This window comes from Pteropus medius, unplaced genomic scaffold, assembly GCF_902729225.1.
Source record: "Pteropus medius unplaced genomic scaffold, Ma_sr-lr_union100, whole genome shotgun sequence".
Lineage (NCBI taxonomy): Eukaryota > Metazoa > Chordata > Mammalia > Chiroptera > Pteropodidae > Pteropus > Pteropus medius.
The window spans coordinates 2,856,527-2,874,330 of record NW_024342470.1 but is presented as its reverse complement, the minus strand read 5'-3'; the positions used below and the strand labels follow the sequence as shown (position 1 = coordinate 2,874,330).

Below are 17,804 nucleotides of genomic sequence, written 5' to 3'. Positions count from 1 at the left end.
GAATAACTGTGTGTGGCAAAATCCCTCCCACATGCACATGCACCAACACTACCACCACTACCACCATCACCACCACCATTGTTAGCCACTGGATTGTAACATGAGAGAAATAAACTTTTATTTTGCTAAGGTATTGAAATCTGGGGTTGTTTGTTATTACAGAGTACCCTGACTAATACATTTGCCTATTTCTATATGTTGAAAAACAACTAATCCCTGTAATATCAGTACTGTAGAATTAGCTATACAACTTTTAAATTATAATTCAACTCCCTTATTTGACAGATGATAAAACTGAGGCCCAAAGAAGTAACTTGCTCAAGGTCACACAGATAATTAGTGTTAGAACTTAAATGAAAATTTAGATATTACCCTCACTCCAGAACTCCGGGTTGTTTCATATTACCTTCTTTCATGCCACATTGCAATATTTCTACTCTATTTAACATTTTATTTTCATACCTCAGATCAAATATCACTTTCACTCACATGTTCCACGTCCAGGAAAACCAGCCTGGATATAGTGTGTTTTCTGCTCTCTTTTGAAATTTGTTCTCATCATTTTCATTGAACTTTTCCAATTTTCCTTCTAATTCTACAACTTTTTAAATTATTGGTTCCTCTTGATTACAGTATGAGCTGTTATTTCAGAAGAGGACAGTGCTGCTGCTAGTTCTTTTTCCAAATCCTAAACACTGTTTCTCAAAATGGTGATGAGAGATTATTTGTCAATATTTTCTTTATAGCTCTCCACTTTAGGTTTCAGCTCTTGGAAATGAATTTTTCAGGAACTTATCTCAGGTGAGAGGCCTGGAAGCTAAGACTAAGCATGTTCATGCTTAACGAGAGAGGCAACAAGTTCCCATCAAACACTTCCAACCACAGTTCAATGGTGGCTTAACTTCTCATTAGGGATATCCAAAACAATAAGATTGTTTCCTCTTCCAGAAACTCATTACTAAGTATCACTACAGTCGCACGGACTCCCTTCATCTCATAATTCCCCTTCCAGGGATATGTTTCAAAATTTAGGTCAGTATTCTCATTTCTCATAAGCTATTTCTCCCATCCAAAGATTTATTTTCTGTAATTCATTTTTCCCTTCCTTTTTTCTTTTTATAATACTTGAGCAATGCTTGAAGGCTGGCCCTTTTTCAGGCATGATGCTAGGCTTTAAGGATAAGGAGGACATGATTCCTGCCTTCCCATCCACCTGATTCCACAATGATTGTCACATGTTTCTAAGGCATCCATAGCCTGCAGCTTGTGCTCACCTAAGTAATGAGGTCTCAAGATGTTAAGATATTTATATATCGGAGATATTTAAAGGCTATCCCCTGGTCTCTTAGAACTTCCCTGTGTTTGTGCAGAGTAGGTTCTCCTTTCATTATTGGTATTTTCTATGCAGATATCTAACTTATGATGGATACTATTTGTATAGAAAAAAACTAGTTATCCATATACTATTCCTATAAATGACACTCATTTTGGAGAAAACTCACAAACCTTTGCTCAAGGCATTACCCTCACACCAGAATTCCATAATTACTATGGAGGACAAATCAGTGAAAATCATCGGGAAAAACAGAGTGTAGTCTGCTCATACACAGTACAGATTTGTCAAATCTCACATTTGTCAAATGAGAAAGGGGAAGTCTAAATTGAATTTTAGTCTACCAAAAAAGTTAGTTGGTCTATAAGAGAAGTTATTAAGGAAAGAATTTTTATATAAAGGACCCCTGTGGTAATTCCTATTAAAAAGTCAACAACCCATTTATGGCCATGCCACCCTGAACAAGCCTGATCCTGTCTGATCTCAGAAGCTAAGCAGGGTCGGGCCTGGTTAGTACTTGGATGGGAGACCACCTAGGAAGACCAGGTGCTGTAGGCGTAAAAAATAAAATAAATAAACAAATAAAGGATTGTAAACTGGCAAGTTCCTTGCAATCTGTGAGGTCAACCAAGGGTTGCCTCGCCTAGGAAAAAAAAAAAAGGTCAAAAACCCTTTTGCAAAATGTAAAATGATTAATTGTATAAATTGCCACCCTAGTTGTGTTTCTTAAGTATGATTTTTGTGTGTCTGGTTTCTTTGAAGAAGGAATCACCTGTAGTGGCATAAAAAAATTTAAATGTATAAAAGAAGTCCCAAAGGGAGGCATGAGATTCTGTCCTTGTGTTTAAATGGGTATTTGCTTTCATGAGCCTTAGCATAATTGCCCCACAGATCACAAGGATATGCAGCTGGAATAAAAAACTCATTGATGATGAGAGGAAAATCACAATCCATGCTCAGTCTCCTTTAGAGACAGAGACAATTTTAGGAGTATATAAATGAATGGGCTCCATAGGCAATAATAATGAACATGGAGAACTGAGCTGGTGGGGACGGTGGGCAGTGGCAGGGAATATGGGAATTGGGGAAACCTTCAACAGTTCACACTGTGCTATCTGCCTTCCTCATTTCTTTGTTTTCTGAGTCAGCATTAGCTAAATTTTCCAGAAAGCCATCCACAAAGTACAGCCTGGCCATTCAAGAGACGTCACTCATTTCCCCCAGTGACCTTCACAAGTCAGAAGCTTGAAAGCAGGGAAATCCGGATGTCTCAGTTATGAAGTGAAACAGTGGGAGCCCCAACGTATTTCCAGAACTCTCCATCCAGACTGGTGATTGTATGCTTCTATCACTGCCAGTGACTGTCTGAGGTTTTTTCTGGCTCTGAAGAGATTGGTACAATGGCCAAGTGCTTCAGCCTGGTGTTGCTTTTTGTCTCCATCTGGACCACAAGGCTTCTGGTCCAAGGCTCTCTCCAGGTCGAAGGTAGGTTTCTTAGCAGAATGCCAACCTGAGGCAAGGCAAGCTCTTACAACCTGTCCTAAGCCTACTAAGTTCTTGACTGTGGATTGCTGGGAGCAGGGGTGACCCTCAATGTCAACAGAAGACCTAATTGGTAGTATTGGTCTGCCAGAAATATTTTCACAATATTGTCAATTTCATCAAAATGATTCACATTTACCTTTATGTTACCTTGACTTTTATTTTTGATTATGGACTACTTTTAATGAAAATATTTTAAAACAAAACATTGAGAAGAGATCATTTGTTTTTAAAAGTGTTTTATTAAAGAAGAAAATCATGATTGTGAAACTTTCTAAGCAATCACTAAGCCTGGGGAAAATGGCTAACTTTCACAGAATATTAGCCTGTTTTATATTTTTGGAAGTGCCAATATAATTATTTTAATTTTATTATACTATCATGGAATGCATATGTTTTTAATATGCAGTAAATAGCAAATTAACTGAAAAATTTTTTGAGAAAATATAGGTTTAAAAATTAACCATCAGCTCTCTACCAAAAGAATAACTTGAAATGATTTCTGGGCTTCTGCGATGCCTAAATGGTAACCTCATTCTGCATTGTAGACAAAAAATTGTAAGAACGAATCACTCATTACAGTTCTGGGCAAATGAAACTCTGAGTACTTTAAAAGGAAAATTGTGTATTCCTATATTGGAAGATGCTCTGAGATATAAAATATGTCAGGAAAAGACATCTACAGTTGATTCATATATTGCTGTATTAATTTTATAAGAGAGGTTAAAGTTATATGATTGATTTTTTTCAATTACTAGAATAAATTTGGTCCTCTTTGAAAACCCCCTGGGAGACTATTCACTTTTCCCCAAAGTATGGCCATTACTCAGGCTATTTTGGAAATTGTTCTTTGACAATGACTGTATTGCGTTCTTCAGACCATTCTCAATAATGGCAAAATTTTCCTAAGGAAATTAAATTTTGGGGAATAACCAAAAGTTATTCAGAACCACGACTGAGGAAAAGGTGGCTGAAGAAGGTGAGTAGATGAGGATAGGAGTGAATATTTTCAAGAGCCTATTATGTAGAGATACAGAGTTAAATATATAAAATGTATATTTACATATATATTTTTTATGTAAAATATATTAAAAAGAAATGACTTAAAATGATTTCCGGGCTTTTGAGATACCTAAAAAGTGACTCTATTCTGCATTGTAGGCAAAAAAATTATAACCACAAACCACTCATTACAGCTCTAGGAAAATGAAAATCTAAGCACTTTAAAATTTAAAAGGAAAATTGTATGTTCCTATGCTTGAGAATAGTATGGTAGAGAGCTGGTGGCTAAATGTCAAACCGATATTTTCACAAATTTTTTCTGTTAATTTGCTATTTACTGCATATTAAAAACACATGCATTCTGATAGTATGGTAAAATTGAAATTAAAAGAATTATGTAGGAACTCCTTAAGAAGACATTTTATTCATGAAGAAACAGGCTCAGTGAGGCCAATGACTTGCGTAATGTTAACAGGCAGTAAATAATAATGGGTTTAAGGTCAAGTCTGACTCCTAAGCATATACTATTTCTACCTTGCCTATTGTTTCCTGAGATATCTTAAGAAAGAGATTACTGGGGTACCCCTGAGATACCAGCTGCCTATTTTTGTCCTTAAATGAAATAGGAAAGCTTAAAATTGATGAATATTTGTTGACTATCTACTTTAGACCTAGCCTCGGCTAGGTACAAATTATCTCATTTAATTTTGACAAAAATTCTGTGAAGAAGATATAACCATCTCCATTTTACAGATGAGAACACTAACTTGCCGAAGATCCCATAGCCAATTAACAATAGAAGAAATAGTCAAAGCTAGATCTATTGCCCAAAATAGGTCTACCATTACTCATAATAATAATATTCAGAGTAAAAAGGAGGTATGATGAAAGAGTATAAAGACTAATTTATAGTGCAATTAATAAATCTTTAAGTATTCCAAAAGAAATAACCATAAGAAGTTTGAGCAATAGCAAGCTCATGGGCTAAATGAGCCAAATTGCAGGACAAATGGTGTAGTCCAAGAGTTCAGCTCTAGTTTTGTGTGTACGTGTGTGTGCATGTGTGTATGCGCATGTGTGTGCATGTTTGTGTGTGTGCGTGTGTTCATCTTTTCCCCATAGCACAGTGGGAAGAAGAACAGTGTCTTACTTGAGAACTGGGGTTTTAGAGTCAGTTGTAACTGGGTTTGTGTTCTCAATCTGCCATCTAGTTGCACTATATCCGTGGGCTTGGGAAAGTTACTTAATCTCTCTGAGCCTCAATTTTCTATTAAAAGAAATGGTGTTTCACACAGAATAGCACAGTAGATTATAGAAGTGGGAATAAATACTGGTTTTAGTATCAGTGTTGGTGTGGGTATTAGCGCACACAGTCATAAGAGATTTTTTTGTCAGAAACACTCTTATTGGGGTATTGGCTCTCTGATCTCTTTTTTGGTGAGAACAGGGTCTGGAAGCAAACAAGGCCATCCACAAATATTGTACATCATATGCATATCCCTTCCCACAGCCTCGTGCTCCAGAGCACAGCAAGGTTACATGGAAGACGTAAGAAATGCTCCTTCCATTTTTAAGAAGACACTTCCTTTAAATACCAAGCTAGAAAGTGGTTGAAGCATTTGACTGGGTATCCAATGCACAGATTTGTGTACAAGCAATTACTTGGGAGATTGAAATACCCTTTTATGGACTTTCGTGGATGAAGCTCAATAGGAATAATGTATCTGAATGCAATGCAACTCACAATTTCAGAACTCAGAGGGAAGGGATCGAAAGAACTCTCAGATTCATTTTAAGTAAAATATTATTCACATCTTAACTGTTCAACTGCCTCAGCTTCCCTAGGGAGACTAATTGTTAAAAGACTAAAACCAAAATGCTTTGAAGATAACACAGTGGTAATATGTTATTTATGATTTATTGAGCACCTACTGTGTAGCAGGCACTATGCTAAGCATTTTTATTTGAATTAACTCATTTAACTCTCACTACCCTATACAATAGATATTGTTACTCTCTCAATTTTATAAATAAGGGAACTAAGGCTCAAAAACATGAAGTAAGTAGCCTAAGTTCACAGAGCTTGCAAGTGATATAGGTAGGCTAGATTCAAATCCAGGTCTGAGTCTAAAACTTTACTTCTTTTATTTAGTTTATCTGCTATGCAAGGTTTACTGCCCAGCTCCTCCAGGAACTTCTGAGTAAGCCTGACCCCTAATGGTCAGAGAAGACCTAGGACTGAGAAAGCTCATATTATACCAAGTGCAACATTTTTCAGCCCATCTGAGAAACAGTGGTGTCCCCAACCCACATTGGTTTGGAGTACTGCTAACTATTCTATTAACCAGAGCCCTGAATTCTATCTTTCTCAAAGTCTCAGACCATTCATTTTGTAGACTCCAAAAAAGTTTGCAGCATCAACGAGACCCCATCACATGAACTGGTAGCTGAAGCCTCCACGTAGTGAACAAGGCACCTTAATGCAGTTTGATACAGTGGACTCAGATCTAATGAGAGGTACAGCTTTGGTCAAGCTAAGCACCCACCTAATCCAGCAGGATATCCTTGTAGGAATTACTTCTAAACTTATATCCCAGCCACAATGACCTCACTGGGGCATCAAGACAACAATGCTCTTCTAGGAAGAGGAGCCTAAGGGCTACGAACAAGGACAGCAGCAGAGTGAGGATCTCTCCATGTGATTCCTTTGCAGAGCTTTCCACCTCAGTGCAATGCAGAATTATGGGGGTCACCCTTGTGAGCAAAAAGACAGCAGAGCAGCTGAATTTCATAGAAGCCACAGAGGCCTGTAGGTTGATGGGACTAACTTTGGCCAGCAAAGACCAGGTTGAAGCTGCATGGAGGTCTGGCTTTGAGACGTGCAGGTGAGAAACCGCTGCATTCATAAACATGGCTGGAGCTCTTTTCTTTCTGTGTCCTTGTCAGCCATAGAGATAAATGTATCCATTCAACTAATGTGTATTCTGTTACAGCTATGGATGGGTTGCAGATAAGTTCTTAGTCATCCCTAGGATTATTCCAAACCCCAAGTGTGGAAAGAACGGGATAGGCGTCCTGATATGGAGAAGTGGACTCAACCTAAAGTACAGGGCATATTGTCACAACTCATCTGGTAAGTCAGATCTTCGGTCTCTCCATTTGGTATGTTTTCTCTGGGTTTCTCTAGCAATATGAGATGTCTGGGAAGAGTGACCCTGAGCAGCAGCAGAAACAATCATAGTGGGGGTTATTTAATCCTCCTAAGACTGACTCTGTGACCAGGCTAAGGTGGCAGTATGCCCCTCAGAGGAAAAAGTTATGGAAATATGGTTGAATGGCAACACAGGGAGAAGGCATCCCAGGAAGCTCCATTACCTCCCTGCTCCATCCTATAAGATAAACAGGAAGAAAGAAAGGAAACATCCACTATGTACAAAGCAATGTACTAAGTTATCTCATTGAACCTTGACAATCTCCCTGTGAGGTATGTTTTATCATTCCCATTTTGCAGAAAAAAAAACCAACTTAGCTCAGAGAACATAAGTACAGTTGTCTAAGATCTCGTTACTCTAAAGATTCAAACATAAGTCTAACTCTAAAACCATGCTCTTTCCACTATCCTATATTCTTTTACAGGAGAGGAAATTAAAATGCCACATTGACATTTTTTTAGAACAAGACCCAATCTCCAGTTTATGAAGGAAGGAATTGAAGCTAGAAGGTAGAACTAATTTGCTCATGATCACACAGTCATCTTTTTAACCTTGCTTGGAGACCTTGGCCATCTTAGCCAGGAGCTTTACCTTCTCAGAAAGGTTTTTTTGTGGAGATTTTTGTTTTTTGTTTTTTACTAAATACTTGTTTATAAGAACTTCTGTCTGATTTATTACTCTTCACACATATTTAAAAATCTTACCTTCTCAGGGTCAGATAGCTAAGCGATCATACACAAGGATAGATTCCAAAATCATTCTCTAAGATCCAAGAGCTGAATGTGCATCAACGGCATTATGCTTCCTAAAGGCAACACAGTGTCAAAGCGGTTCTCTGAATCACAGAGTTTTTGGCATAGGAAAGGCCCTGAAAGACGCGTTGTCCACTTCCCTCACTTCACGAATATAATTACTATAGCTCAGAATGGAGATTTTGTTTGCTGAAAGTCTTATAGTCAGGAGTTAGAGTCAAGACTGGAACATAAAGCTTCTTCCAACATTGTTTTCACCATCATCCATTCCTCTGCCACTTCAGACTATCATCGTTGGCTGGGGAATTGGTGATACACATGCCTGCTTATCACATAGTCAGCCAGCCCATGCCTGGCAAATGGCCTGGCCTTTCAATTGCCTGGCCTTCCTGCCAGCTGTCAATGTGATGATATGATAACCAGCCCTCTAGACACAACAAAATGGAGGCAGGGGAAAACGGCTTGGATTTGTGAGTTTCCCCAGTTTCATTTAACTTGTATTTCTAGCCTGTATACTTAATGTTAGGTCTAGAGGCTTAATTATATGTGTGTTTGATATTTTGGGGAAAAATAATTCATAGATCATATCATGTACTTTGGATCACATCCCAACAAAAGGAACTTAATGTCAGTATGTCCCACTATAAATATGCTAATTTTGATCATTTGAGTAAGATAGTGACTGCAGACTTCTCTAATTAACTCAGAGAGATATGTTTTCCCCTTTGCAATGAGTAGGTCATCTATAGTGTGATATCTTGGCACCATGCAAGTATTCTGACCTGCAACTATCTTTTACCTAATAGTTTAAGCAGCCATGGATGATCCTTGCTGGAATCAATTATTATACGGGGGGGGGCCGTGGCGCTGCAAAAATATTTCTAAAGCTATTCTTCCTTCACATTTATTAGCTGGCATCTTTGATAAAGAAGAACCAACCAATCTCTCTCTCCTCTCTTTTCTCTCTCCTCTCTCTCTCTCTCACACACACACACACACACACACACACACACACACACACACCCTCCTCCTCCTCCCTCCCCCCTTATTCTGTCATGGACACATGGCATTTTACTTATTCTGAGTGTTTAATATGTTATAATCAATTTAGAATTTTTATTTTTTGATGCTCAATTGTCCCAAATTTGGCAAGTGGAAGCCCCTTCTACTTGACTTTTGTCCTTAATCCCATCAGGATTTGAGCAATTCTTTACTCTCTGGCATAATAATATGTCCCAGGCTCACTTTGTACCTGCTCTATCCCAGACATGTTATCAGCCATTTATTTCTCCAAGGATCCCTGATTCTTTTTAATGGTTCTTTTTAATGAGAGACTAAAATCTGGATGAAAGTTGTTCTCATTACTAATGGAATTTTCATTGCTTCTCACTTTGTTTTAGTGGAAAGCTAGAAAATATATATATATATATATATCTTAATATAAATATAAATATGTAGTTTATATATAATATATATGAATACATATATTTCCTACCTGTATACTAAAAAGGATATCTATGTACTCATACTGTTGGTTTGCAACCTGACGAGCTTCCCAGGTATAATCTGAAACTGGCCCCTGTATGCAGAGGACAGGGAAAGACTAAAGAAAGAGGCAGACCACTCCAGATCAGTAGGTGGCAGGTTTAATAAACAAGGGAACTTACTTATGAGGCTTGTATTAGGCAGCCTCAAGATCAGTTGATTTCTACATTTCCTGCCAGAATCTTAAAAGTTTATATAGAGGCCCTAACTGGGGTCAGTCACGTATACCATCTAGATGGTCTCAACAATACTTACTATCTCAAGGCTACATCCTCGGGCACCTTCTAGCAATGGGAAGGAATGTAGAATGCAGTGAAGGGGTAAGGGTTCTCCAACTGCCCAGGTCCAGCTCAAAGGTCAACCGGTGGTCGTGTCCTCTTGATGATTTCCCCCAACACACACATATATATATACAAGTATGCATACGTACATATATATTTTTAAGTTATGGGTTTCTATTTATATTTCTCATTCAAATTTAACAATTCAAGTTTTCTCCTAGTTTACTTCTTTTTATTTCTATCTCTCTTCTCTTATATGAAACATTTGAGTTCCCAATAAATAATATTAATATATTTTCTTATTCTATAATAGTTTCAAAATTACAAAACCAACATTATTAGGATTAATAAACCTACTAAGTGGAATTTAAGATTTCTTTGCATTTTTTTTTTACCTTAGAAGATATTCTTCTAAATGTACACTATCAGAGAATTGTGTACCAAAATGACTTGAAAAAATTCACTATTTGCATGGTTATATTGTTATTTTGAAATAAATTAGGTTCACCTGCTTCTGTTTGTCATCTTCGTGAGGGTCGGAGTTACCCTAATCCTCATCCTAATGTGAATCATAAATTTATCACGTTTGTTTTTGTAACTTCCTTTTTTATTATCATCTAGTGAGGTCTACAGATCATAGTAACTTTAACCCTGACCCTCAGCCTTATCCTAAGTTCTTTCTTATTGTTATCTTTGTGAGTTTTAGAGATCAGACCAAAGTTCTTTTAAAGCTCTACATAAACCATCTGCTCCATGCTGTTCCCTCTGCCACAGTGCCCATACTCTTCATCACCTGGCTAACTCCTACTCTTTATTCAAATCTCAAGTGCCATCTTCTCCAGAAAGCCTTCCTTTACTCTTTATTCCTACTTTTCCTCTTGGATTCCAGCCCCATTCTGTGTTTAATATCTATCAGAGCACTTGGCACATTCTAGAGAAATTATCTCTATAAATTGGTGGGCAAGGAGAGCCAGGTCCTAACACTTCCAAATGAGATGCATTGTGCCCTTGACCAGTAAGGGGTCATGAGATCAGACTGCTGTGGCTCCTCACACTATGGCTTTTTTGGCTACACTTAATGGACAGAGAGGCAAAGAAAACTAATTCTTGTAGATCTTATCTACTCTGCCCATACACTATGCTAGGCCCTACACATTTCCTATCTTATTAATCCTCAGCAAAAAGACACAAGTGTATCATTTCTACTTTCCAGAAGTAACTGATGCTTAGATGTACTGTGCTGTGGTCACAATCAATAAGGGGAAAATCCAGGATTTAAATCTTAAACCAAGTTACATTCATGTAGCACCCTCCATGGTGATTGACCACACATCAATAAAATAGGCTTGGAGTGGGTCCTGAGTATCAGTATTTTTTTAAAGATCGCCAGATGAGTCTAAACCACAGCCAGGGTTGAGAATCACTTTTCCCTAGAAGATCTCTAAGATCTAAACTCTAAGATTCCAGACACTTCTAGATTCCCCTATTTCTATGCAATTACAATAATCTTCTTTACTACTAGATTGTATCCTCTCCTCTCTGCATTTCATCCTCCACATACCTCCATTAATTATTATGTTACTCCTCTGTCCCACAACCTTAGGTAACTTCCTATTTGAGAATATGATGTAAACAATGAAGCTTTTTGCATTTAAGTGGGTATATATGAGATCTTTGGTATATATGAGAACTTTGGTATATTAGTAGGGATGGTTGTGAAGCCCAGTCAAAAATTCCTTCTCCTACAGACTAAATTCCAATTGTTTTAACATGGCTATTTTGAATCTCGATATTCTGGCTACAAACTATCTTCCCAGTCTCATCTCCTGCTTGCAGTCTTTCATGCTCCCAATCATACACACATCCTATTCTCTATGCTCCTTCTCATTTTTCTACTATAACTTCTGCATTTTGGGATCATGTTATTCCTATTAACTGGAATATCCTATTCTTTCTTCCATACTAGATGAGTTGCTCCTCCGTTCCAGTCATACTGGCTTTTGTTCCCCCATCAAACATGCTGAATTCATTCAACTTCAGGCTCTTGGACTTCCTGTTCTCTTTATTTGCAATGCTTTTGCCATAGATCTCTAACGACTGGCTACTTTTCATCATGCAGGTCTTAGCTTAGGTATCACCTCCCCAAAGAGAATTTCTCTTATCACCCTATCCAAAGTATCTGTCCCCATCCCCTACTCCTTCCAGTTTAATCTTTATCCTATTCAATTTTCTTCTCAACAGTTTCCATACTCTGACATTTCTGGCTTTTTAAAATTATTATTATCTCTATCCTTTCAATAGCATATAAGCCCCTTATGAGCAGGGACTTTTCTTATTTGCACCAAGTCCCTAGCACCTAGAACAGTGCCTCCACAGAGTTGGAGCTCAATAAACATTTGTCAAATGAACACATTAATCCTCATACCCTGTCCAAATGCCATATCCTCTATAAATCCCCAGTGATCTCCCCCATCCTTATTAAAATATTTCTGTCCTCCCCAAAACAGGAACCATCCCTTATTTGTCTCTATATTTTCAGTTCCCAACATAGTATCCCATGCTCAGTATTTTTTCCCCGATATTAAAAAATGTTCATTTTATTAGGGAAAAACCCCGCATATGTTCAAAAAACAAGAAATGTTGCTAAAAGTTCAGGGTAGAGAAAGTCAAGGATGATGTATTTTGAATAGAGATCTTTTCAAAGTGATATAAATAGAATAAAATTATGACTGAATGCACAACAAATCAACCTGAGGGTCAACCCGTCCCACTGATGTGCAAACAGCAACCAAGGCTCAACTACAACAGGAAGGCACACACAACCCTTACTGGGAACACACCTGGAGCACCTGGCTTAGGTGACCAGGGAAGACTGTGCCATTGAACCCCACAGGACGCCTACTATGTAAGGCTACTCTACTAAGACCAGGAGACATAGCAGCCCTACCTAATACATAGAAACAAACACAGGGAGGTAGCCAAAATAGAGAGATAAAGAAACAAAAAGACAAAGAAGAACCCAGTAATTAAAGAACAGAACAAAACTCCAGAAACAGAATTAAACAAAATGGAGACGAGCAATCTACTGGATGCAAAGTTCAAGACACTGGTTTATATGGATACACAATGAACTTAGGAGAAGAGTAGATGAACTCAGTGAGAACTTTAACAAAGAGATTAAAAAAAAACCCCATAAAAATAGAGATAGAAAACATAAAAAAAGAACCAGTGAGAAATGAAGAATACAATAACTGAAATGAAGACTACATTAGAGGAAATCAACCAGAGATTAGATGAAGTAGAAGACTGAATCAGTGATTTAGAAGATAGGGTAGCAGGAAACACCCAATCAGAACAGCAACAAGAAAAAAGAATCTGAAAAAATGAAGATAGTTCAAGGGCCTTTGGAACAACACCAAGCGTACCAACATTCACATCACAGGGGTACCAGAAGACGAAGAGAGCAAGGAATGAAATATTCAGAGTGATGAAAAGCAAGGACCTACAACCAAGATTACTCCACCCAGCAAAGCTATCATTTAGAATCGAAGGACAAAGATCTTCCCAGAGAATAAAAAGCTACAGGAGTTCATCAACGCCAAACCAGTATTACAAGAAATGTTAGAGGGACTCTTGAAAAAGAAGAAAAAAGGAGGAGGAGAAGAAGAAGGAGAAGGAGAAGAAGAAAAAGATTAAAAATATAAATAATAAAAGGCTATAACTACATATCTATCAACAATTATTTTAAGTGTAAATGAATTAAATGCTTCAATCAAAAGATAGGATGGCTAAATGGATAAAAAAACCCAAAACCCTCACATGTGCTGCCTACTCACTTCAGATTGAAAGACACATGCAGACTGAAAGAGATGGAAAAAGATATTTCATGAAAATGAAAATTAAGAAAAGAAAAAAGCTAGTAGTAACAATTATACCAGACAAAATAGACTTTAAAACAAAGGCTACAACAAGAGGTAAAGAAGGACCCGGTAATCCCATGTCTGGGTATTTATCTGAACTAACTCAAAACACTGTTTTGAAGGGACATGTGAATCCATATGTTCATTGCAGCATTATTTACAACAGCCAAGATATGAAGGCACCCTGGGTGTCCATTAACAGATGAATGGATAAAGAAGTGGTACATACATACAATGGAATATTACAATCAGCCACAAAAAAGAATGAGATCTTGCCATCTGCAACAACGTGTATGGTCCTAGAGGATCTTGTTCTGAGTGGAGTAAGTCAGACAGAGAAAGATAATAATCATTTTGAGGGTTGCCATATGGGAAGGGGTTATGGATTGGGCAAAAAAGGGGATGGGATTAAGAAGTACAAATTGATAGTTACAAAATAGTCCTGGGGATGTAAAGTATAGCATAAAGAATATTACATAGCATAAGTCAATAATATTGTAATCACTATGTATCATGTCAGATGGGTAGTAAATTTATCAGGGTGATCACTTCGTAAGTTATATAAATATCTAACCCACCATGTTGTACACCTGAAACTAACATAATATTATATGCCAATTGTAGTCAAAAAATAAAAAAAAAACTATTTAAAAATTTTTTAATTAAAAAAAAAATAGAAAATTGAAGGAATTTCTATATGGCAGGAGGAATGAGAGAAAGACTGATCAAATGAGGCTGGCCGCGTCAGCAGGGGCCCAGACACAGAGGGCTTTATAGACCATACAGTAGAGGCAGTCGCTGAAGGATCCTAAGGAAGGAAGTTATATGATTAGATTTATATTTTTGTAAGACAATTCCAGCTGCAGTATAAGGGGATTGGAGGGGAGTAAGACTAGGGGCAGGAAGACCAGTTAGGAGGCTGTTGCAATACTTACTTCTTATTTCATTTTTCCCTCCCCAACAGATACTTGGATTAACTCATGCTTTCCAGAAAGTATCACCATCGAAGATCCTATATTCAACAGTGAAACTGCAACATACACAACAGAAATGGTTGTCAGCAACAGTATACACTCAGCACCATCTCCTGACATAACTTACTCTCTTACACCTACTCCTGCTCTGGCTTCCACTTCTACTCCACGAAAAAGAAAATTAATTTGCAAAACAGAAACTTTTACGGAAATTACCACCACACCTACAGAAACTGAACCACATATTAAATATAAAACAGCATTCAAGAATGAATATGTTGGGTTTGGAGGTAAAGCCTTCTGTATCTGCATTGTGTGTGTGTGTGTGTGTGTGTGTGTGTTTATATATAACAGACAATACATAGAAACTAGGCTGTCTCCAGAATGGGCATTCAAGACCCGCCAAATACAGATAAAAGCTTAATGCAAACTCAACTTTCATAAAGTCATAGAACCTGAGGGCTCTTAAAAACTTTAATGACTAAACTAAAAATCATGAGTACAAGATAGTTTCACTTTTAAAGCTCAAAGACTTTTAAAAATAAATTACTATCTATTAATATGTAAAAGTTCTTTTTAAAATATATACCTTAGATACCTATGACTAGAAAGTTTATTTTCTTAGTTAAAAGTTAAGGATCTTACACTTAATTAACTCCAAACTTGAGAAAATGGACTCTCTCTGTCCTATTGCAACGTATAGAATAGAGAGAGTATGAAAGGCAAGGCCAAGGACTCTACAGGCAAGAGCAAAGGAGCAGACGTGGGCCTAACATCCTAAAGGGCCCCTCCCTGTGTGGTCAGGGAGAGGGCTTTTCTCCTTCACTGTCTTTTGTTTCTATCATGTGTAAAGATGAATTGCTAGAAGAACAGTGCACAGCGCCGTACACGTGAAGGACCCACAGGCCATGTCTCTGTTCCTCCAGGTGTTCCCACGGCTCTGCTCGTGCTTGCACTCCTCTTCTTTGCTGCTGCGGCTGGTCTCGCAGTTTGCTACATCAAAAGGTGGGGTTGTTGGCGCATTGTTAATCTTGTCATCTCTGTGACGCCCCTATCTTGTGTTTTTCCAGGGTTGTTATTAGCATTTTCCTGGTCAAAGTGGTGACAGCGGTTACCTTATACTGTAAATTTTCTCCCTCATCTCACCTCTCCTCCCTACCACCCAGTCTTCCCTACTATTTCAGCACATGCATGTCACCCGGCCTTTAGATATAGGTTATTGGCTGTCCCTTTGAAAATCAAGAAATTAAAAAAAAAAAAAGATCGACATCTAGAGGAAAATGTATACGCTTTATTTGATTTTTAATTCTTTGGTTTTGGTGGGAGGATTGTGAGGTCAGCCCAAAGTGTGGCCTGTGAGCTAACTATCTCATGTAACGAATCCGTTAGGGTGCAGATGTGTTAATGCATCTGAATGTGCATGTGTTAGCAACTCTCTGAGATAAAGATATCCAGTCGCTGTGCCAATATGGCCATCACAGACAAAGTATTATCTACTGTCATATGCGTTACATGGAGGTCTCTCACTTTAATTCTATGTTTATGCCTACAGGTATGTGAAGACCTTCCCTTTTACAAATGAGAATCAGCAAAAGGAAATGATTGAAACCAAAGTAGTAAAGGAGGAGAAGGCCAATGATGGCAACCCTAATGAGGAACCAAGGAAAACTGATAAAAAGCCAGAAGAGCCCATGAGTCCACCCAAAACGACAGTGCGATGCATGGAAGCTGAAGTTTAGATGGGAAACAAAACAACACACCCAAGGCTGATTTATTTCCTGATATATATCCTGGTCCTAGATGAGAAAACTAAAAGGGCCAAAGAACCAAACAACAAAGGCCAGCCTTGCTTCCTAACTGGAATCAGCTCAGGGCCACCTTTGGACTGTGTAACCAAAGGAAATTCTCTTCTTACTGCAATCCTTTCTGGATCCTACCCTCCTACCTCTAAAGCTTCCCGCAGGCTTTCTAGCCTGGTTTTGTCCTAATAATAGTGGGAGAAAGGAACTTTGCAAAGCACAAGGACCTAAAACAGCTTATCAGAACACATTTATAAAGAGGCCTCTAAGCTAGCTGAGGATAGGTGAGTTGAGAGCCAAGAAACCACTGAGACCAGAGCTTTCTCTATTGACTCCACAACCCAGATCCCTTCTTCAGCTCTGAAAAGGAAACATTTATACCACCTGGCATGTCCTTCTGAGCCAGGCAACAGCAAAAGAAGGAAGGAAAAGTTTGGTGACTGAAGGCCATAGAGATTCCTGTGACTTGAGACCTGATCTCCGTAAAGCCAAAATAGAGATAAAGAATGAGGCCGAGGATATTGACAGCATATTGTCGGCAGGGACCATAAATACAGACAGGGTCAAAGTATTTATCTCTGAATAATTCGAAGTGGAATCATTTTTTAGAACACACCCCCACTTCCTTTTTTCTCTCTGCTGCTGCTATTTTTTCCAGAAGAATATACTTTTTTTTACACAGAAAAACCAAAAAAAAAAAAAAAAAACCACCCCACGAAAAACCTCTTACAAATTTCTGTTTTTAATCTGAGTTACAGAAATTATTACTGAGGAAAATAATCATGTTAAAAATCAAATCTAACAAACATTTGCTGAGTGTGTACTATATGTCAGGCAACATGCTAGGTATTACATTCTGTAATTGAATATCATTAGTCAATAGATTGGATATAGTATAATGTTGTTTGAAACTAATATTTTTCAGTTTCGATATCCCTAGCTTATCCACTTCCAAAAATATTTTTTATTTTTTGCTGAGACTAATCTATTATTTTCTCTAATATGGCAACCATTATAGCCTTAATTTATTATTAACATACATAAAAAATACATTATTAACTTTATACATCAAAGCACATTTTTAATGTCATTAACAAATGTATCGCTAGCTATTTTTTTTCCAGCAAGAAGAGCCTACCACATGCAGAAATATTTGTAAATATTCGTGCTGAAAAAATAAAAGCATTTAGAAAAAACTTTTTTGCTTTTTTGCTCTCTTATTTACATATTCGTGCTGAAAAAATAAAAGCATTTAGAAAACTTTTTTGCTCTCTTATTTACATAGATTACATAGATATATTACACCTTTCATACAAAATTAAAGTAATCCATTGTTTGCAAAACCAAGAGAGCCAACTTTGGTAGTTGAAATACAAACAAGTGTAAATCCAGTAGTATATACATACCATGTGGGGCTGTTCTTGCTTCATATTGATGCAGGACA

At 37.6% G+C, this 17,804-nt stretch overlaps 1 protein-coding gene and 1 pseudogene across 1 annotated transcript; both read left to right on the top strand.

The window, feature by feature from the left end:
* The first annotated feature begins 1,772 nt into the window (after positions 1-1,772).
* On the top strand, positions 1,773-1,891 carry LOC120603287 (uncharacterized; annotated as a pseudogene).
* Positions 1,892-2,571: 680 nt separating this feature from the next.
* LYVE1 (lymphatic vessel endothelial hyaluronan receptor 1) lies at positions 2,572-17,045 on the top strand. Its single transcript, XM_039863576.1, has 6 exons — positions 2,572-2,818; positions 6,591-6,762; positions 6,871-7,010; positions 14,552-14,851; positions 15,488-15,566; positions 16,114-17,045. Exons 1-6 carry the CDS (start codon positions 2,734-2,736, stop codon positions 16,298-16,300), a joined length of 963 nt encoding a protein of 320 aa, XP_039719510.1. The 5' UTR covers positions 2,572-2,733; the 3' UTR covers positions 16,301-17,045.
* The last annotated feature ends 759 nt before the right edge of the window (positions 17,046-17,804 follow it).

Coding starts and splice junctions, on each gene's coding strand:
- LYVE1 (XM_039863576.1), top strand. CDS start 2,734: ATGGCCAAGTGCTTCAGCCTGGTGTTGCTTTTTGTCTCCATCTGGACC. Junction 7,011..14,551: donor ATATTGTCACAACTCATCTG/GTAAGTCAGATC, acceptor CCTCCCCAACAG/ATACTTGGATTAACTCATGC. Junction 14,852..15,487: donor TGAATATGTTGGGTTTGGAG/GTAAAGCCTTCT, acceptor CTGTTCCTCCAG/GTGTTCCCACGGCTCTGCTC.